The sequence below is a fragment of the Podarcis raffonei genome, chromosome 5, assembly GCF_027172205.1.
Source record: "Podarcis raffonei isolate rPodRaf1 chromosome 5, rPodRaf1.pri, whole genome shotgun sequence".
NCBI classification, from domain to species: domain Eukaryota; kingdom Metazoa; phylum Chordata; class Lepidosauria; order Squamata; family Lacertidae; genus Podarcis; species Podarcis raffonei.
The window spans coordinates 62,330,831-62,353,152 of NC_070606.1; the positions used below are offsets into that span (position 1 = coordinate 62,330,831).

The 22,322-nt window shown below is 42.4% G+C and overlaps 1 protein-coding gene across 2 annotated transcripts; it reads right to left on the reverse strand.

The window, feature by feature from the left end:
• Positions 1-986: 986 nt before the first annotated feature.
• SNORC (secondary ossification center associated regulator of chondrocyte maturation) lies at positions 987-18,920 on the reverse strand. Of its 2 annotated transcripts, none has more exons than XM_053389664.1 (3): positions 18,839-18,920; positions 4,392-4,571; positions 987-1,128 (listed from the first exon to the last, which is right to left on the reverse strand). In XM_053389664.1, exons 1-3 carry the CDS (start codon positions 18,909-18,911, stop codon positions 1,019-1,021), a joined length of 363 nt encoding a protein of 120 aa, XP_053245639.1. In that variant the 5' UTR covers positions 18,912-18,920; the 3' UTR covers positions 987-1,018. The 2 variants fall into 2 exon arrangements, with proteins under 2 accessions (XP_053245639.1, XP_053245638.1); XM_053389663.1 differs by having other exon boundaries at positions 4,392-4,574.
• Positions 18,921-22,322: the final 3,402 nt, after the last annotated feature.

A 22,322-nucleotide genomic window follows, 5' to 3' on the forward strand; every position in this document is an offset into this window, starting at 1 on the left:
CAGTCACCCCTGTGCTACATATTTGTATCTAAGTAAGCAGAGGTGCCTGCTTAACCCAAACAGGAGTCAATGCAGGTGGCTTTTTAATCTCGCTTCCCCCACCTCCCTCAAATATTATATCCAGGTCATACTAATAAGGCTTGTTGGTGGCATGAGCCATTAAATGAAAGCCAGAGCAAATAGGGTACAGTGGACGTTCGCGTTGCGAATGTGATCCCTGCGGGAGGCACATTTGCAACCCGCAGCGCTGCATCTGAGCACGCGCAGGTCACAATTTGGCATTCCTGCACATGTGCAAAGTGCGATTTAGCACATCTGCGCACGTGCGAGCATCAAAACCTGGAAGTAACCTGTTCCGGTACTTCTGGGTTCGGCGCAGTGTGCAACCCGAAAACGCACAACCTGAAGCGTCTGTAACCCGAGGTATGACTGTATTTAAAAACAGAACAAAACAAAAACAAAACATAAGACCAGGCATTCCACAAATAAATAAAATATACCAGGCGCCCACCCCCAGCTACTGCTACAGAAGCTAAAAGTCAATAATCTGATTACAGTTTTATTCTAGCTGTAGCAAGAGCTTGGAAAGATGCATTCGAGCACACGTGCCAAGTTAATGTGACTTTTAAAACAATGTACACAATTTATCGCATTTGGATTAGTGGCACAAATACATACATACATATATATATATATATATATATATATATATATATATATATATAGGTCAAGAAACTCTGACTTCATGGCAGCTTCTCAATTTGTGTACACATGTCCCTCAGTCCCCACTCTAAATCCCACTTGTGCCATCACTAAATGTTTTTAAAGTATTTGTGTTAGAAAAGGGGTTCTGATCCCAGGAGGTTAAATAACAGGCTATATATCCTATAACATTTGGAAAATGCAGGTGCTAGAGGAACTTGGTTTTTTCCTTTTCACAGACAGAAAGCAATAACTGCAGGAGGAGGAAAGGGCTCAGACAGGTGTATATTAGGAAAAAGGACCTTTTTTATTGATTTCAGGAAGCAGAAAACTTTCGCAGGGTGATGACGATCAGGGCCACAATCACAGATGTGCCCAGCAGAGCAGCGATCACTATGGCACCAATGGCTCCAGGACCCAGAGACCCTGTAGGTGACAAAGAGGAGGGGAGGGGAAGCAGACAGGTTGAGGAGAACAGAAAAGTGCCTCTGAAAAACATGTGCAGGAAATACACAGTCTTTCCAACCATACATCTTTGCTAACAAGTACAGCACCAGGAAAACAACACTGGATTGTACTGGATCATTCTCTTAAGTAATGCCGTGTATAAAGCCCATGTGCTAGATCCCCTAAGCCAGTGGTTAGCGGGTGGGCCAATCTAGGTCAGAGGATAAGGGGCCATATATGGCTCTTCCCCCTTCTTGACGCATTTGCTGACATCATGCATACTCTCAGTTGCTGGTTGAGGGAGAAAGTCTGAGACTAGAATGCTGCACTGACATTCCTTGGGGAATAGCTGCACAGGGAAGGTAAAGAAATGGCTCTGTTGTGTCATTCTTTACATCTACAGAAGAAACAGATTTGATTTTGGTTGCAAGCAGGAGTAAACAATGATCTCTAATTATACCAGGAGTTTTAAGAATTTAAGGCAGATATGCAGCAGATCACTGGGGTTGTATGTGTTTTGTTCTCTCTGTTTATCAAGGATCTTACATGATTTATTCAGAAAAATCCAAAATCCTAAGTCAGGTGGGTGGGTGGGTTATTGCTTTCTTTTGTCAATGTTCTGGCTTTTATCGTGCATTTTTTGTTTTATCCTGTAATTTTTCTGCTGTGAATCGCCCCAAGATCTTTGGATGAAGGGCAGTATACAAATTTAATAAATAATAATAAATAAAAGTAGTGTCAACTTTAGATTGCTTGTTTCCTTATGCTATAGTTAACACAAACCACAGTTTGGCTGGGTTTAGATATAGTGAATAACTGTGGGTCATTTAAAGTGGCAGAGCCAGAGGAAGTGAAGGAAGAACACGAGACTGAGATTTTTGCACATGAAGGATAAATTATGATCTAGCATTAAGAGTGAATGCAGCCATTATCCAGCACAAGGAGTGCCAACTTGGCACCCCATGTTCTTAGGACATCTCTTGGGCTTGCCAGTCAGAAGGTTGGCAGTTCGAATCTGCGCAATGGGATGTCAGAAAAGTTCCTTCACTGACTTGGGGTGAGCTCCTGTTGCTCTGTCCCAGTTGCTCTGTCCCAGCTTCTGACCACCTAGCAGTTCAAAAGAATGCCAGTGCAAGTAGATAAATACTCCCTCCGTGAAGGAGCCTTCCCAGACCCGCTGAAAGAGGCGGTTATTAAACCGCTTCTTAAATGCGGCCACGATGGCTAATTATCGCCCAGTCTTAAATCTTCCATTCTTGGGCAAGGTGATTGAGCAAGTGGTTGCTGAACAACTCCAGGCACGCCTGGAAGAAGCGGACCATTTGGATCCCTTCCAGTCGGGATTCAGGCCTCATCATGGGACTGAAACTGCCTTGGTCGCACTGGTTGATGATCTCCGGCGGGCTAGGGACAAAGGTGAGAGCTGTTTCCTAGTTCTGCTGGATCTCTCAGCGGCGTTTGATACCATCAACCATAACATCCTTCTGGACCGTCTAGAGGGGCTGGGGGCACTGTCATGCAGTGGTTCCGCTCCTTCCTCCTGGGCCGTGTTCAGAAAGTGGTGGTGGGGGATGAGTGTTCAGACCCCTGGGCTCTCACTTGTGGGGTGCCTCAGGGTTCTGTCCTCTCCCCCATGCTTTTCAACATTTACATGCAGCCACTGGGAGAGATCATCAGGAGGTTTGGGCTGGGTGTTCATCAGTATGCGGATGATACCCAGCTCTACCTCTCTTTTAAATCAGAAGCAGTGAAGGCAGTGAAGGTCCTGTGTGAGTGTCTGGAGGCGGTTGGAGGATGGATGGCGGCTAACAGATTGAGGTTGAATCCTGACAAGACAGAAGTACTGTTTTTGGGGGACAGGAGGTAGCAGGTGTGGAGGATTCCCTGGTCCTGAATGGGGCAACTGTGCCCCTGAAGGACCAGGTGCGCAGCCTGGGAGTCATTTTGGACTCACAGCTGTCCATGGAGGCACAGGTCAAATCTGTATACAGGGCAGCTGTTTACCAGCTCCATCTAGTACGTAGGCTGAGACCCTATCTGCCTGCAGACTGTCTCGCCAGAGTGGTGCATGCTCTGGTTATCTCCCACTTGGACTACTGCAATGCGCTCTACATGGGGCTACCTTTGAAGGTGACCCGGAAACTACAACTAATCCAGAATGCGGCAGCTAGACTGGTGACTGGGAGCGGCCGCCGAGACCATATAACACCGGTCTTGAAAGACCTACATTGGCTCCCAGTACGTTTCTGAGCACTATTCAAAGTGTTGGTGCTGACCTTTAAAGCCCTAAACGGCCTCGGTCCAGTATATCTGAAGGAGCGTCTCCTCCCCCATCGTTCAGTTCCAGTTCCGAGGGCCTTCTGGCGGTTCCCTCACTGCGAGAGGCCAAGTTACAGGGAACCAGGCAGAGGGCCTTCTCGGTAGTGGCGCCCGCCCTGTGGAACGCCCTCCCATCAGATGTCAAAGCGATAAACAACTACCTGACATTCAGAAGACATCTGAAGGCAGCCCTGTTCAGGGAAGTTTTTAATATGTGACATTTTAGTGTATCTTTCATCTTTGTTGGAAGCCGCCCAGAGTGGCTGGGGAAACCCAGCCAGATGGGCGGGGTACAAATAATAAATTATTATTATTATTATTATTATTATTATTATTATTATTATTAATAGGTATTGCTGCAGCGGGAAGTGTTTTCATGCACTCTGGCACTCGTCACAGTCCTCCATGCGCCAGTAGTGTTTCAGACACACTGGCCACATGACCAGGCGTTTGTCTGTGGTCATGCCAAGGGAGCTGGTGTTTGTCTGTGGATAAACACTGGTCTGGTTCCCTTGGTCTGAAAAGTGAGATGAATGCCACACCCCATAGTCACCTTTGACTGGACTTAACCGTCCGGGGTCCTTTACCTTTTTATCATTGGAGCAGAAAGTGAGTTTCTTAAATGCCAAAGGAATGGTATTGTTTATGGTGCATCAATAAAATGGAAATCTGTTTCTTTTGTATTTCTGCTTTACAGAACAATGCAAAACTGCTAGTGGTGGTGGTTGTTTTAGTCATCCACTGCAGTATTTCATGAGACATTTCACTAGTCTTCCAAAATCGTGTTAAAATTTGTTGCATCAGAAGGAAATGATGGTTTCCAGTACAGCCATCCCAACATAGCAAATTTTTGTGACCTCACACAGCGCCACGCTCCCGCCCAAAGCCGTGTTGTTTAGCACCCCATCTCCAATAACATGTACCGTTCCCATTATCCAGTTGGTGCAGATGGGTTGTGTCCTCTGGTTCATAATCAGAAGTGTATGGTGGGAATCCTGCAGAGTCGGAGAAGCGGGCTGTGGTGGTGGTTTCTGCGGGCCCTCCACCTGATGGCAGCTCTGGTGGGTCATTCCATAGCGTTGGGAGAGGTCCTTGGGGGTATTCTGCTAGAGCAACACACACAAAAGCCCAGTTAATCTTTTCAGACTATCCAGACCACAGCCTCTTAAATTCTGGCACTAGAGATTCAACAGGAACCCTGTTTCAAATTTTGAACACCAGCTGTAAGCTTTTCTATTCCATTAGACTTATGCAGGCTTTATCTTTCCATAATAGTCAATTTCTGATTTTAACTATTTAATATGGATTTATGCACAATTAGTGTAACCCCCCCCCAAAAAACCCCTTTGCTTTTTTTTAATGATTAGTGGTATATAATTAGGTTTGTAAAATAAATAAATTAATTAACACTGGGATGCTGAAAGGCTCATTAAGGCTTCCTCCTTCCCTAGGCAATAACATCTTAATAAGTGGTAGCAAAAGAATGGGTTGCATTGCCCTCTGCTGGATAAAGTCATCAGAGCTGTTCAGTTCTCCCTTGGTTCTGAGCCTGCAACCTCCAGCCATACCTAATGGTGCTTTGAAATATTCATTCTAAACTTTACATCATCTCTGCCCATCTTCTTTCTGTTTGCTCTGTTGACAGTTTGACCAAAATTGGCCCCACAAGGCTTGCCATTTGGGCACAGTCAGTTACGGCAGTTCATGTGGTTTCATGCTCTACCTTTCAGTTACAAAAATACATATTAGCATGATAATCTTACCCATACATGTTGTGGGGGGGAACCTTGTTGTACTTGTGTTTGCTTTTTGCTTAAGTGGAAAAATGGAGAAATAAGCATGGCAAAGCTGAAGAGGGGAGTACACAGCATTCATATACTTTAAAAATTCAAACCATCTTTTTAAGGGATAAAAGGAACCCCAAGTGGTCCATATAATGGTCACTAGAAACCCTTAAGAACCATAAACCTAAAACCTTTTCTACCATGACATATCATGCTTTGCCCACAAACAGTTTTTAAAAGCTAGGAAAAATAAGGCTGCAATAAACAGGAAATAAGGAAATATGATTGGATAGAAAAGGGTACAGCTTCAGGTTGTTGTGTTGTGTTGTTTAGGCTCAACTGCTCAATGTCTTGCATGAGTCCTTGGAAATCTAGATGGAACTGGAGGGCTTGAAATACACCTTTGATTGGTGGCAACTGTGTTTTTCCACAGGGAGGGGGTATATTTGTCACAACTTTTTTCACTGCAAATGACTTGAGAAACTGGGCCCAGTCTTTCCATACAAGGCCTATTTGCACTCTAGAGCCTGCTCTGATCACCTTAGCTTCTCAAGTTTAGACGATACAATACAACCAATTCTTCTTTTGCTTTTTGCTCTTGGAGGCTTCTGCCTGCTGAAGAATTTACAGATTGAAAAAAGCTTGCAAATATTTTAAACATCTGGTGAGTCCAGGGAGAGGCCAAGCACTGAGCACAGTTGCAGGATTAATGGAGCCTTTGCGTTGTTGGCAATCTTCTCCCTGCCCACAATGTTAGCTTCTCACTCCCCCGGCAGACTTTCCCTGCCAGGACTTTCACAGGCAGGACACACAGCCCTGGAACTAGGATAGACAGGAACCCAGACCCTCCCCTGACGGTGCCCCTCAGATGCCTTCTCAGGTGAGATTCCAAGAAAACTACATTTTCTTTGATGTTGCCATTCATGTCCTGTTTTCCCCCCTAAGCGGGCTCTGGAGGAACTCAAAAGGCCCTTTCTGTTTATATGTGGCTGGACCCAGAAGGCAGCGATCAATGCTCATTTTGTCTGAGCAGGACGAGGCAGAGGCCCCAGCAAGAACTGGAGACATTCTGCAGGGCTCTGTCAAAACCACTGGAAATGTCACACCAAACTGAAAATGTGGAGCAAAACATTCAAAGCTATCTAATCGCATAAGATGATCCCCAAGCCTGAGGGGAAATATAGCTAAGGGCCAAAGGTTGCAGTAGCTTGCCAGTAGACAAAGAACGTACAGAAGTTTTGTTTTTAAAAAATGAAACAAAAATGCACAACGCTGTATAGGAAAGTGGGGTCATGGTAAGTCTCACTTCAGGCTAGTGGATAAAAAGACTTATCAGTGATAGGACCAGTGCTATTTTTCTAGAAAAAGAGGTGTCAAAGCTCACCATTAACTTGTCCTTTGTTCTCTTAGAATGGCAATGGCGCCCACCTGAGCTTCAGCTGAAAAAAAAGCCCTGGGTAGGACAGTCAGTCTTCACGTGTGGAAAAGCTTCAGTCCACAGCATTGCTGCTTGAAGACTCCCAAGTAGAGGGCTAACTGGTCAGGGTTGATAGCATAGGCTTGCATGAAACAGCCTTAGTGACCCTCATAAAGGGGTCATTTAGTCTGCCAACAGGACAGTCCGATTTGGTGCACCACATAGTCAGTAAGTGTGAATTATACCAGTGGCATTTGGATCGTGCTGAAATTCCATCTCTAACCTACCTTGATTAGTAGGGAAAAACCTGCACACCACCGAGTATAAATAAAGCTGTGGTCAGCAACTGGCCAAACTGACAGCTACGAATTGGCCTGCAAACTAATGCTGGCCCCTTCTAGGTTGTGCCTCACACCTTAATGAAGAAACTACTGTGCACAGAGGAGACAAAAATCACAACACATGAAAGAAAAAGTCATCTCTAAAATCTTGTGGATTAGGTTTCTTCACAGTTCCCCTCACAAACAAGTATTAAGGTTACTGAAGCCATGTGTTGTGCAGCAGCTGTAATAACGCTAGACTGAGGTGAGGAAACTCTGGTCCAAGGAGCGCATGCAGCTCTCGGTCTCATTTTGTGCGTCCCTCAGGCTTGTTTCAAAACTCCACCCACTACACAAACCCTGCCCACTTTGGCTCGGCCCACATCACCTATGACAATGGTGGCGGACCTTTTATTTTTTTTTTTAAAATATTTTTATTAAACAATTTTTATAATCATACAAACAAAACATACATAAACAAACAGAAGACAAAAAAAGAAGCAAAACAAGAAACAAGTACCCTTTCATGTCCTAATTTCTTAAACCTTTCTTCTTCGACTTCCTCGTGCCTCCCGTTTCTGTATTCCAAATTCTAATCAATTGTTCAGCAAATCTTCCCTTATTTTGGTATAAATTTAAGCTAATCATCCTTATTCTCTTTGTCTTAACCATTACTAATAGTAACCATTTACTTTAGTCCAACATCATTCTAACTGTCATTAATTTTGTAATATTTCTTTAAATAGTCCTTAAACTTTTTCCATTCTTCTTCCGCCGTTTCTTTTCCCTGGTTTCGGATTCTGCTCGTCATTTCTGCCAAGCCCATGTAGTCCATCACCTTCATCTGCCATTCTTCCAGTGTGGGTAGATCCTGTGTCTTCCAGTACTTTGCAATAAGTATTCTAGCTGCTGTTGTGGCGTACATAAAGAAAGTTATATCTGACTTTAACACCCCCTGGCCGACAATACCCAAGAGAAAGGCCTCTGGTTTCTTAGGGAAAGTATATTTAAATACCTTTTTCAGTTCATTATAGATCATTTCCCAGAATGCCTTAATCTTCGGGCACGTCCACCAGAGGTGAAAGAATGTACCTTCCTTTTCCTTACATTTCCAACATTTATTGTCAGGCAAATGGTAAATCTTTGCAAGCTTGACTGGGGTTATGTACCACCTATAGATCATTTTCATAATATTCTCTCTTAAGGCATTGCATGCCGTAAATTTCATCCCGGTGGTCCACAACTTTTCCCAGTCAGCGAACAAAATATTATGACCAATGTCCTGAGCCCATTTAATCATAGTTGATTTAACCGTTTCATCTTGTGTATTCCATTTCAGCAGCAAGTTGTACATTTTTGACAAATTCTTAGTACTGGATTCTAACAGTTCAGTCTCTAATTTTGATTTTTCCACCTGAAAGCCAATTTTACTGTCCAATTTGAACACTTCGTTTATTTGATGGTAATGCAACCAATCTCTCACCTTCCCTTTGGTGGCGGACCTTTTAGAGACCGAGTGCCCAGACAGCAAACCAAAACTGACTTATTTATCACAAAGTGCCCTACGTTTTTGAGGGGAAACACCGCGGTTCTCGCCATCTTTAAAGCCCTATATGGCCTAGGACCCTTGTACCTATGGGACCGCCTCTCCTGCTATGTCCCATGGAGGACCTTGCGGTCTTCAAATAAAAACATCTTGGAGATCCCAGGCCACAGGGAGGTTAGGCTGGCCTCAACCAGAGCCAGGGCTTTTTTGGCCGTGGCCCCGATCTGGTAGAACGCTCTGTCACAAGAGACTAGGGCCCTGCGGGACTTGACATCTTTCCGCAGGGCCTGCAAGACAGAGCTGTTCCACCAGGCCTTTGGCCAAGGCACAGTCTGACCCCCTCCTTTCTGTAATCCTCATAGAACTCTAGCCCAATGGTTGCCATTAATTTGACTCTGAATTGATTTTAGAATGAATTGGTTTTAGAATGTATTTCGATTAATTGATTGTGATTTTATGTAAACTGTGTTATTTTTACTATTGTTAGCCGCTCTGAGCCCCGCTTCGGCTGGGGAGGGTGGGCGGGCGGGATATATATATAATTATCTCCCTCCCTCCTCCCCCCTCCTGCCGGGCGCTCCCTGGCTAGCTGGCTGGCTCACTCTTGGGCTGCTGCGAGGAGGACGGAGCAGCCCTGAGGCCAGGTGGGCAGCGGCGGCTAGGAGGAGAGGGAGAGACCCCACCCCAGCCAGCCAGCCCCAAAGCCGTGGCTGCCTGCCTGCCTGCCTGCCTGCTCCCCGCCAGCAATCCCAGCATGGTCTTCCCCATCTTCCTCTCTCCCTCCGGCAATGTCACCACAGCAAAGGGGTGAGGCTGGGTTGTGCCAGGCGCACAGGGAGGCGGTGGGCACAAGTGCCCTCCTAGCCCAGGCAGGTTGGGCCCACAGGAGGCAAAGGGCCTGCGTAGGATTAGAGGGGGGGGGGCGGAAGGGAATGGGCGAGGCCTGGCTTGGAGGGGGAGCTGGGAACTACCACACAGCATCGAAAAAGTGCAGAAAAAAAATCACGAGGATCAAATAATGATAGCTGTTACACCCAATCAGAAACAGCCACTGCCGCAGCCAATTGAAAAACAGACCAATCGTTTGTATCATATGTGGTGGGAATGTAGAGAAGTTAAAAAAAATTGGGAGATGATATATAACGAATTGAAAAAAATGTTTAAAATGACATTTGTAAGGAAGCCTGAACCGTTTTTGTTAGGGATTTTAGGACGAGACCTGCCAAGAAAAACAAAGAATTTATTTATGTATGCAACAACAGCGGCAAGAGTCTTGTTAGCACAAGGATGGAAGAATGAGGAAATCTCAACGAAAGAACAAGGGGAAGAAAAACTGATGAGTTATGCGGAGTTGGCAAAGTTGACATATAAATTACATGAGAAGGACAATTGTGACTTTAAGAAAGAATGGGAACTTTTTGCAAACTATCTAAAAAACAACAAAATGATTTGGACTCCTTGGCAGGTTTTGAATAAACATCCACAAACTTATTAGTAGAATATATGATAGATAAGGCAATGGTATGTACAATTTTTAACATGCAGAGAATAATATGTACAAACAAAAAAATTTTTTCCTTCCAGTAGCACCTTAAAGACCAACTAAGTTAGTTCTTGGTATGAGCTTTCGTGTGCATGCACACTTCTTCAGATACACTAGATACACAGATACTCAGATACACAGTGTATCTGAAGAAGTGTGCATGCACACGAAAGCTCATACCAAGAACTAACTTAGTTGGTCTTTAAGGTGCTACTGGAAGGAAAAAAAATTTTTGTTTTGACTATGGCAGACCAACACGGCTACCTTTCTGTAACATGTACAAACAAATCAGAGAGGGGAGCTGAGGGAAGTCCTTAGGGGGTGGGAGAGGGAGGGAAGGGGGGAATAAAAAAAGGGGGGGAGAGAAATGTAATTGGTTATTGTGACTGATAATTGTGACTGATAATTTGTTTGGCTAAAATTGTTTAATAAAAATATATTTTTTAAAAAAGAAAGAAAAACAGACCAATTGCCGAACACAATTGCCGGCCAGCAGAAAAAATAAAAAAAGTTCCGGGTTTAAGCAGTGGATGCACGCAGTAGCGTGGGGAGGACCGGGAGCACAAATGGAAAAAACCCAACAAAATAACAGTGCAGATGGGCCGATGGTGTGCGGTGCCAGCAGTGAGGGCTCCGCGTGCCCACTCTGGCACGCATGTCATAGGTTCGCCACCACTGACCTATGACTTCAAGCACTTTTGCACTGCCAAGCAGTCTAAATCTGATTACCTCAAGGATGCAGCCCCCGGGGGAGGGGAGGTTCCCTTCCCTGTGCCTTAGGCAATAGTCCTCCAGCTAGTTAACAAAATTAAATCCTACCACAAATGATGTAAAATGCCTGTTAACTTAAAGTGAGCAATATACAGTACTCACATTTGGAAAGGTGCCATTTTTGACAACCTTGTGAAGGATCGCTTTACCTCACATGTGTCCGATTGACTGCTTTGATCTGTGGAACTGCCACTTTTGCCAGTGCCACATGATGTTTGTTCTGCACTTGCAAGGAATTAGGCCTTCAGTGTGGCAGCCCCTGCACTCTGAAACTCATGATCTGTTAATATTAGGCAGGTGTCTTCACTGTAACGTTTTCAGCGCCTGCTAAAAACTTTTTTGTTCAAGCAAATCTACCCTGGTGTGTATTGTTTACATGGCATTTTATCTTATAACGCTTTTTTAAAAATGCTGATTTTATGTTTTGAAAATTTTTAGATCAGTTTGTTTTAAACATCTGATTTTATCAGTATTTTTAATGTGTATTTTATATTGTTTTATGTAACCTGCTTAAAGGTTTTGATAATCACCGTATTTTTCGCTCTATAAGACGCACCAGACCACAAGACGCACCTAGTTTTTCGAGGAGGAAAACAAGAAAAAAAATATTCTGAATCTCAGAAGCCAGAACAGCAAGAGGGATCGCTGTGCAGTGAAAGCAGCGATCCCTCTTGCTGTTCTGGCTTCTGGGATGGCTGCGCAGCCTGCATTCGCTCCATAAGATGCACACACATTTCCCCTTACTTTTTAGGAGGGAAAAAGTGAGTCTTATTAACACCTATGTTTTTCAGATTCTGCCAGTGGTTGGGGATGAGTTCTCATTGCCAAGGAAAGACATCCAAGCTAGGTTTTCCTTAAGTAGGGTATTTGCTTGAAATATTTTCTCTGCTTTATTAGAAAATTTTTGTAAAAATCATTTGACATAGCTTCTCTCTATGTTGTATATTATCTCTCTGTGCTGTATAGAACATAACCTTCACTTTAAGGATGTTCCTAGCAATATGTTTCCTTCAATCCCAGTCATGACATGATTTGCCTTATGATATTTACTTGCCCCGTGACTAATATATTGGCATAATTTTTGGTCATGAAGATTCATATTCTTTAATACACAGTATCAAACAGATACTCATTAAGCAATCAAACAGACCTAGCTTTTTCTTCAAGGCTCCTGCTATCAGTTTTATTCAAGATAAACTTTAACTCACTCAGGAGCAACAGGTTGGAGCTGAAGCCTCAAGTGCCTTGGCTAAAACATTTTCACCCAAAGCAAGCAACAGCTGGTTTCAGACAAACTGGTGGCATAAAGATCCTTGCCAGGCCACTGCTGCAGTTACCCTGAGGTACCTCAGCCTAAATTTCCCGCCTTTCCTTCCAAAGGAGCCCATGGAAGCAAAAAAGAACTGATAAAACCATTGCAATGCAGATGTAGACTGTACTGTTGAAGAGACGGTACCTGTCTAATATTTAAGGAGAAGGAATTCCAAAAGGTAGGTGCCACAACACTTAAGGCCTGATTCTTTACATTGTGTGGGGCAGATCTCCTGCTAAGATGGTATCTGCAGGAGGCCCTCAGTCGCAGAATTCAGTGTTTGATTGGGTATATAAGAGGCGAAATGATCTTTCATTAACCCTAGTCCCAAGCTTCATACACCAAAAGCAGGATCTTGAATTTAGCCTGGTTGGCAGCCAAAGGCCAATGAAGAACCTGAGGTAAAACCTATTACTGACAAAATGTCCTTCCCTTCAGAATAAACAGCCATAGTCTGAGGTTGGGGGCTTGAGATATTCATAATCCTCTCCAGAATTGTCAGAGTGTTTCATTAAATAAAAATTATACCCACTTGCACAGGAAGTAGCAATCTGACTCCTCCCTTTGAGTGATCTGCCCAGTTTGCTAAAGTACTGATATCCTGCTTACATCCCTCCACTGCATGCTCTAATGACCAAAGGAGGGGAAAGCAGCTGGAATTATAGCAGTAGTTTTGCTCAAATTTGTAATGGTTGTACATTGATTTTCCTGGATTGAAAACAAATTGGTCAGCAAATTGATTGTTAGGAGACATTTACACCTCTCAGAGCTACAATTCCCAGAGTTCCCTGGGAAGAAGGGTTATTGTTAAATCACTCTGCAAATTGTAACTCTGTGAAGGAAAGAGGGGCCTCCTAACAACATTCAGGACTTTTTAAAAGCTACAGCTCCCAGAATCCTTTGGGGGAAGCCATGACTGTTTAAAGTGGTATCATAGTGCTTTAAATGTATGCTGTGAATGTGGCCTTTAATTTGTAGGCGTTCAAATGTAACAATGCTTAAATCACAGTGCTGTGAAAAGTTTTGACTTGTGATTTCTCCTATAGATCAAGCAGCTGCTGTTCAAAGCCCAAGGCCAGGCCTGTTTCCCATCTTCATCAGTTGACAACCTTTTCCAATTTGAATGCTGTGAATATAATTTTCCTTCAGCCAAAGTGCTACTACCAAGAAACAACTGCAACAAGGGATGGTCTACTTGCAGTTGAGGCAGCATGTTAACACCAGCTCTCTGATCTTAAAACAACCAATCTCTTCTCTCTACCATCCCCTCCCCTTGCCCTGTGTTATGCGAAGTGTTGTGATTGGCATTTATAAGCACAGGATAGGAAAATCGACTTTGCGCCTAAAGTCTGAAAAAATATGTTTTTGTTAAAAATGGCCAAAGCCCACCAAAATATGACATTTCCAACTCAAATTGCACCCAGGAAGAAATTATTTCCCACATAATTTAAAAGTAACAGAATGGTTGGGATAAGCAAGAACCCCCACTCTCTCAAAGACTTCCTGACCAACAGGGATTGGTGTTTAATTAGAGTTGTTATAATCTCCCTTTAATTTGAAACTTGTCACAGGCCTCAAACACTGATCTAAGTTAATGTAGCTTGTCAAAGAAACTTAAACTGGGATGACAATTTAATAATGCTGGCAAAGAGATCGTGCTTGGAACAAAGTGCTAAAAGGTCCAGGTTATGTAATATATACTCTGCTGAGAAAACACCACAGTAGTCCCCATAGTATCAGTTTCAAACCAACCATGGTACAAGTAGTCTCTGAAAATGAGGATGCCTCTGAACAAACTGACATATTTTAGTCAAAAACAAGGGGGTGCTGCAACATGCCAATGAATCATTTATTCCATCTTGACACATGAACAAAGGCGAAAATAAAATGCCTGAGAACACATGCTTAGAGAACTACTGTGGCTCAGAGATAGTTTATTTTCACCTCACTTCTTTCTCTGGATTAGTTATAGGCTACTTTTTAAAAATGAGGATCACTTTGCAGCAGCTCCTCTGGAGAAATCAACTCCTCTTCCAAAGCACATCCTATCTCCATAGCCACTAGTCCCATCATCCATTTGTACTGGGATGAGTGAAAAAGGCAGCATGATTATTTTAACTGGGGCATTAGCAGACGCTATGACAGTGCAGAGTTGTCTCAGGCCATCTTGTCCCTGCTCTTACAAACATTAACGTCCCGGAAAGCTTGAAACCAATCTCCACTGCTGTTTTGCAAGTGGCCTGATTTAAACATGACCCATATGCAGAGTTCAAATAATCAGTGTTAGCCTTCGAGCGTCTCCACCCCCATCGTTTTGCCCGGACACTGAGGCCCAGAGCCGAGGGCCTTCTGGTGGTTCCCTCTCTGCGAGAAGCAAAGTTACAGGATGCCAGGCAGAGGGCCTTCTCGGTAGTGGCACCCGCCCTGTGGAACTCCCTCCCACCAGATGTCAACTACCAGACTTTTAGAAGACATCTGAAGGCAGCCCTGTTTAGGGAAGCTCTTAGTGTTTGATGCATTACTGTATTTTAATATTTTGTTGGAAGCCGCCCAGAATGGCTGGGGAAGCCAGATGGGTGGGGTATAAATAAGAAGTTGTTGTTGTTATTATTAATATTATTATTATTATTGGTTCAAATCAAGAGACGGAAGCCTCCATCTGCAGCAGAAAAACTGGTTGATTCTATGCCATGCATATATGAAGAAACATCTGCATGGCCTCCTGATTCCATCACTTTCATGTAGGTTTGCAGGAAAATTGAGGGGTTTTGACTGTTCTCTCCACATGGATAGTTGTGAGGTGAAGGTGGTCAGGGACTAATCCCTTGGGTTGGTTCTCAGCTACTAAAGATTTAAAACATCAGTAGTACTTGGGGGCTGAGATCAGTATCTGCCTGCTCACTTTGGAGGTTTCTGTTGTGGAAAGCCAGAGGCGCCGGCACAGAAAAGCAGGGACCCAGAAGTGCTCTCAGAGACCAAGAGTGGGCTGTACGGACTCAGGTAGCCCCAGTGGGCATGTGGCCAGTGTGTGGATGAAAGAAGCCCTTCTTCAGAGGTACAAAGGGAAGTCTGTGATGGTACAAGCTCAAGCATGGGTCTACACAAAGCACCATGGTTGCTCTGGATGTTAAATAAACTTGTTTACAAAAAAAAAAGGCCGGGGCTATGTATATAGCTAAGCACACAAGGGGACTGGCTGTACCCCTTTCATCATTTTGTTGGGACACATGGCAAGGAGTTTTCTTCCTGACTCGTACGTTGAAAGGCAAATTTAAAAACAACCTCCAAAAGGCACAATGGGAATAAAAATGAATCCTCTTTCACAGGGAGTGATATCCAACACATATGTCACTTTTAGAAAAGTTACAACCATATTATAGTATGTTCATTCACTGCCATTTTCATAAACTGAACTGGGCCGGGCTCCTCCTCCTTCAGAGGCCATCGGAACCAACCGCCTTGTGAAAGAGAGAACGTTGGGTTGGAAAGCTGTTTTTTTGTAGGTCCACAAAGACCTGTTGCAGAACTGTGAGCAGCCAACAGCAGCAAGCCCGTATGTTCTTGCCTTGTAACCAAGATCTAGTGCCCAAGTTTGCTTCTCCCTCCCCAATCCTTTTTCCTTTTGTGTCACATATTTTTAAATTGCAAGCCTTGGGGCAGAGACTTGCTCTTTTTTGTACCCTAAAAAGAATGAGGTAAAAATGCTTTACAATTATAAGTAATAAATATTATATGTTGACCTTCTAAGTCACCCTGAAAGTTGTTTAGCTTTTTAAGGACAGGATAAAAATGATTAACGTAAATTATCAAAGTAAATAAATAATGGAATTTTATCTGGGTTTCACCCATTACCTTTTAAAATGCTATTTATGTTCTAAGGCAGTTCTAAGGTAATAGGGAAATCTAAACAGTCCAATGCATTAACTGCCCTGAGATCTTTTGATGAAAGGTGGGTTGTTTGTTTGTTTGGCAAACTTCTAAGGCAGAACTTTCATCCTGGATAAAAGAAAAAAGGGGCAAGTTCCTAAATGCCTGCTCATTACATCACAAATGCAATATTCAAATGATGAATGACTGAGCAATCACAGATAAAATACAACAGAGAAATTCATTATCTCCTCCAGCACAAAGCACTTCCAACGGTCAGCTCATACATACAGCTGTGAGTCAAGTGTTGAAAAATGCAGGGATAAGACATCAAGGGATGTACCAACAATATGAAGAGAGAGAGAGAGAGAGAGCGCACGAAGATGATTGTGTAAATAAAAGTTATGAGATTGCCTGTGTTGAAAGGCTCATTGCTGGATACATAGCTAAACCAAGAAATAAATTGCACTTTAAAGCGAAATGAAAATGCTAAAATCAATAGCAAGTCCCTTGGTCAATACTCCCAAATATTATCAGTACTGTGGAGACAAAGAAATGCAATGTGGCATCAAACAATGTTGTTGCAACCATTCTGCCAAGTTCCAATAAGGAAAACCAATGCAAATAAAATACTGCAACACACTCTAGAGAAAATGATTAACAGATTTATCACGTATGGGATTCTTCTACCATATATGAAAGCCAGGACGCACATTTTGTGGTAAAAATATAATACCCTTTTTGGTCTCGTAAGCAGATGACTTCTTCTGCTGCTTCTGGAAGCGAAGAGTCCTCACACATTAAAACAATATATTTTATTGTATGAAGGGGTACAGATGATGTTCCTAAAGAGGCAGTGTTGTTTGTGCCAAGTCAAAGATGGGGATATCATCTCATCTTCCCTGCTGTTAATTAGCAAAATATATGTTGACTCCTTTGATGCAACCTACCGAAGACAAAGCATTGCCACTAATGCTCATAGTTATGAATTAAGCAGCTTCGAAGCTCCAGTACTGTCAATCCAAATGCAACAAAGATAGGATGAACATATTGATAATGGCTTTTCATTATGGCTTTGGAAACTCTGTTACCATTTATATCTGCAAGTGAAACACCACAAGCTTCTAACAAGCCCTTGTGGCTTGTGTCTGTCTAAAATGTACTGCAAAGGTCAAGAAGTTTTCTGCCCCTTCACTGGGCAAAGAACTTTCAGAGTTTGCAATGAGCAATCTAACGGTGGAATCCTAGACATACATGTCTACTCAGAAGTAAGTCCTATTCAATGGATCTTCCTTCCAGGTAAGGGATATAAGATTGTAGCCTATGAGCCTTGAAACATTAGCACCAGCAACAAAAATCCCCCTTAATAGATTTTTTTGCTACCCTATTTCAGTGGTAGCTGCTTTTGACTCAAGAGGTCCAATTTCTGGCACAATCCAGGTAAAGGATCTCAGGTACATTATTTTCCCACATAAGGCTCTGTTCTGCTCCAGGGGTAACCAATCTGGAGACTTCCAGATATTGTTGGACCACAGCTCCCATCACCGGCAGCCAGCAAGGCCAATGGTCAGATAAGACAGGAATTGTAATCAAAACCATCTTTAGGGCCACAAGTTAGCCACCCCTGTTTTATTCAGTTGTCACACGAACAGACTGCCCAATCCAAGAGTCAAAACAAAAATTTTTTTTTCTTCCAGTAGCACCTTAAAGACCAACTAAGTTAGTTCTTGGTATGAGCTTTCGTGTGCATGCACACTTCTTCAGATACACACTGTGTATCTGTGTCCTGTGTATCTGAAGAAGTGTGCATGCACACGAAAGCTCATACCAAGAACTAACTTAGTTGGTCTTTAAGGTGCTACTGGAAGAAAAAAAAAATTTTGTTTTGACTATGGCAGACCAACACAGCTACCTATCTGTAACTCAATCCAAGAGTGTTTTTTAAAAGGGATTGGGGAATTGCAGTTAGGTTACTTTTAAGCTTACACTTTTAAAATCGTATTTTGCATAAATGTTTTTCTGACACTGAATTCCATTGGTATTCTCAGCATTGAACAGGCACACGTGGATCTTTCCAAAGGGAACACACTGATTAGGACTTGTGTACACACACTCACTCTCTCTGTGTTTAATAATTAGAATTTTGTACTGATGACTCAAATTCAGCACTAAGAAAAATGATGCCCTACAGTTTATGTATGATGCAAGTGGTGTGTGATGCATCTTGTATATATGCATTTTGTAATGTTTGCCTGCTTCACATAATTTCTTCTATGAAGCAAGGATAGGGATATACACTTGGAAAAGACACTAAAACCTGTCTTCTGGGCCACTAAATCTCTTATTCTGCCACTTGTCTACAGATTTCACCACTGCAGTATTCCTATACATTTATCTTCACAGACGGGACTAAAAACTTCCTTTTTAAAAAATCGTAATTCTCATGGTGCTGAATTATATATACAATACCAAATTCCACATTTGTATGGTGCCAGCACAAGAGACACAGTCCTAAAAATGATAATTTAAGCCTAAGTTTGCTGCTGACAACTCTTCAAGGTTTTAGGGCACCAATGTTTTTCCAGGTGCACACAAACTCACTGAAACCTGCTCCTCAGTCCATAAAATGCTACCCATAGCTTCTTTGTTTTGCCTAGATTTTAGATACTTCTCTTATTCAGCACTAGCAATCAATACTCTGATTGAATTCCACTTTGACTGGAGAAGGAACACAAGATGCTTGGGAGATTTGAGGGAACAAGTAAAGAGGTCAGGGCTGCAATGGTAGTTTGGAAAGAAATCCAACTTACCTGTTTCCACAAAAGGGACCAGAACTCCAGACAGTGTCAGCAGGATGAGACGAAGGACCTTGGTGTGGGGCATTGCCTCCTTCGGGAAGTGATATGCCTTTGGGAATGCTCAGACTCTCTGAAGCCTTTGATGAGGAAGCAACCTTTCCTGGAGCTAATGAAAACCTTGTCCAATTAGCTCTCAAGCCTTTTCACATGTGTATACGACACAGAAAGAATTGCAAATACTCTGCAGAGGCTCAGCTCATTCACACACACAGATTCAGACAGACCTACCTCTTCATGCCAGAAGGCAGCTCCACCCATGTTGTCTTCCACCCCCACCCCACCCCAAATTCTACCGTTGGTCCTTGGAAACCAACCCTCCCCACCAGAGCAAAGCCCACACCCTCTGGCAGTTAGCTGCAAACCCCCAAAGGCGCCAAGGACTGCACCGGTTTTCTAACAACTGGCATACACATCTAACATCACCATATGTTAAGGACAGTGGTGAATAACAGCATTCATTAAAAATTCTAAACCCGAAGTAGACACATATTTGGATAAGCTGTAGCATACATCCTGCAAGTATTCAGTCCAACATTTAACTGGGGAATAATGATGACCACAAAACCTTCTGGGTTATCGGAAGTGTCCAACTGAACACTAACACACACTCAAGGCAAACTGAGGTGAAAATTACTGATATTTGCTGCATTTTATGAAATCCCAATTGATTTAACTCTCCTCTGATGCAGGTTTCTGTAAAGGTTTCTTCTTCGTTCAAACAACTGAACAGTTTCTTCAGCCAGAGACATGGAAAGATTTGAACAAAGACTTGAACATTTCAGAGATCACTCACTGTTGCTTTGAGATACTGATAGGCTAATGATCGCGCACATTCACTTTGAAGTGAAGCACCACTGATTAAGTATTTCTTATTGAATGAACACTTAAAATATAGAGACCGGGGGGCGGGGGGACATTTCCAGAGGCAAACCACTTCAGGTTTGAATAGCTACAGTGCCCAGTTTACATGTGATCTCAAAGCATCCAATAGTAGTTGGGCACTTTGAAATCCTTAGCAGCAACGAACAAGTTTGTCCTAAAGTTTACATTCAAACTGCAACATAAACATCTTTGCTCAGAGCATTTTACTGGAAAAACAAGCCAACGATTCAAATGGTTTTCTTTCCCGGGGCAACTGTAGTCCCTTTTCATTTTTGAAAAAAAGGGATGGGGAAAGAGAGAGAAATCAAGAACCAATCTGCAACCACATTATAACTTTACCTGCTATAGTTGTGAAAACAATTGGTTCTAAACTGTTGTTTAGAGGTATCTTTGTAGATGGGAAACCACATCTAGAAAAGTCAGTATTTACTTCATTATTTATATTTACTACAAACTCATTGATGATATATAGAGTTCCAGCTTGTTCTTTAAGAGGCTGCCAGCCCCTTTTGAAGCAACAGTACTATTATATTAAACCCAAATTGTGCAGTTTGTTTCATAATCAAGTATTGGATTGTAATAAAAGTTGCACATTGCAGTACAATGAAGAAGTAGTGTGACTGGGAGAATTTTTGGAAGGTGACAGATGTCTACGGTTCTTTCCATCAATCAAAACTTATTTTCTGACAGGATAATAATGTGCACTGAGCCTGTCAATCAGAATACTTTGCACTGTGTCACATATGAACTTTTGGGATGGCTTTTCTGAGCTATGCTACAAAATGGAATTTTGCAGACTGTGAAAATGTCTTCCTTTAAATTTGCAAGCCAAATTAACAGGAATAAGGTTTTCTTAAATCCTGAGATTAAATAGTATCTAGTGCACCTCATTTTACTCTTATGTATTTCACATGAATACCATTATACCTTTCCAATGCACACAACAGTTTGAAAGCACATTGGGAACAAACAGAGCTATTAATGTAAACACAGATGGTCATTCGCCAAATTATAACTTTCCATTTTGTGTATGGAGCCACTTTGGGAAGCCCGTGTTGTATTTGGTAGTCTGTATTGCCTTGTCAAATGGTCACATCTGCACATACCATGGTATTTTAAACAAACAATATGAAGTGATTTTTTTATCTTACCCTTTGGACAAAACCATGTGGTAAGCCAGCCAACACTGTCCTGCAAAGTGGTGAGGATAATCTTGCATTTCTGAACCTAATCTGAAATTCAAGGCAGCAGGGGAGTGGTAAGGTTTTCCCCACCACTTGGCAGCACAGTAAGAATGCCTTGATTTATGAAGCTGTTCCCATGCACAACACCGTTGTATTAAGTTACCATTAAGCAAATCTTTAACACAGGCAGTACACTATAGATGGGCGTGCACAGACAACCATTTGCCTAGATTGTGCATATGACCAACAGTAAGCTGCACTGTCCTCTCCAATGGTAAGGAGAAACTTGTCATTCCCATCTCCACGGATTTCAGGGGCAGAAATACAGTACAATTCCAACCAACACCATCATTGGACAAGACAATACAAAGTGTTCCAAGTGGCTACATGTACACTGGGGTTTTATATAATCTATACCCCAATTTTCTACATTAACGTGTACTCAAAGCAGCTTACAAGTTTTGCTTGAGAAAATGTTAAGGGACAAAACAATGCACTTAAAAAAGCCTTGTTATGCTTACATTATTGAAAGGCAAATGGTAATCTGAAACCATAATACCTTGCCTCCCAAGTGATTTTATTCCCATTGTGGTAAATTACCACTGATTGACTCCAGACCAACGTACACCATCAGCAAACAAAATCACCACATACCCATCCTTTCTAAAATGTCAACAAATGTGACACAGACCATTCTTTTCTTCTTTTTACAGCAAAGTGATACTTCTGAAAAAGCTATTCATATATTGTGATACCATTCCATCATGTCAGAGGCTGTGCATGTGTGTGAGCAATAGCAATCCGACAAAATTGTTGAGTTCAATTCCTCAGTGTTGGAGACCTAGGAGGGAATCGCCTGTAATACAACTATGTGTAAAGCTCAGCTCAGCATGTTAGGGCACCTGCATAAGCAGCTGACCATATTTGGTTGGTTTTAACCATGTCACTGTAGATACCCTGAAAGGAAGGGTTGCTCTGGGTGTTTAAAATCTGCTCAAATCCCGTGAGAAGCTGCCCACACAACTTACTACATGTCCATGCATTTACATTACAGGATGCTTTATGTACGAAAAAAGGTCTTGAAATAAGGCACATTTGTGTTCTTACCGTCAATCTCCCACCCTGCTGCGAAGTTTTACTAGAATAAATTTGATTTAGCATGAATTTTAAATTCTTCTACAGCCCAAAATTATTCCTATCCAAGTACCGGTAAACAAAATGTGGCTACTAGAGGAGGGCCTTGTTCTTAGGTATGGTACAAAATAAGCTACACTTCAATGGTTTTCTCAGAAATAGATGACCAAGACAGATGTTCAGTTATAAACTTATAAATACTGAAGGGGAAGAAAAGAAAAATATGCAGGTGAGAA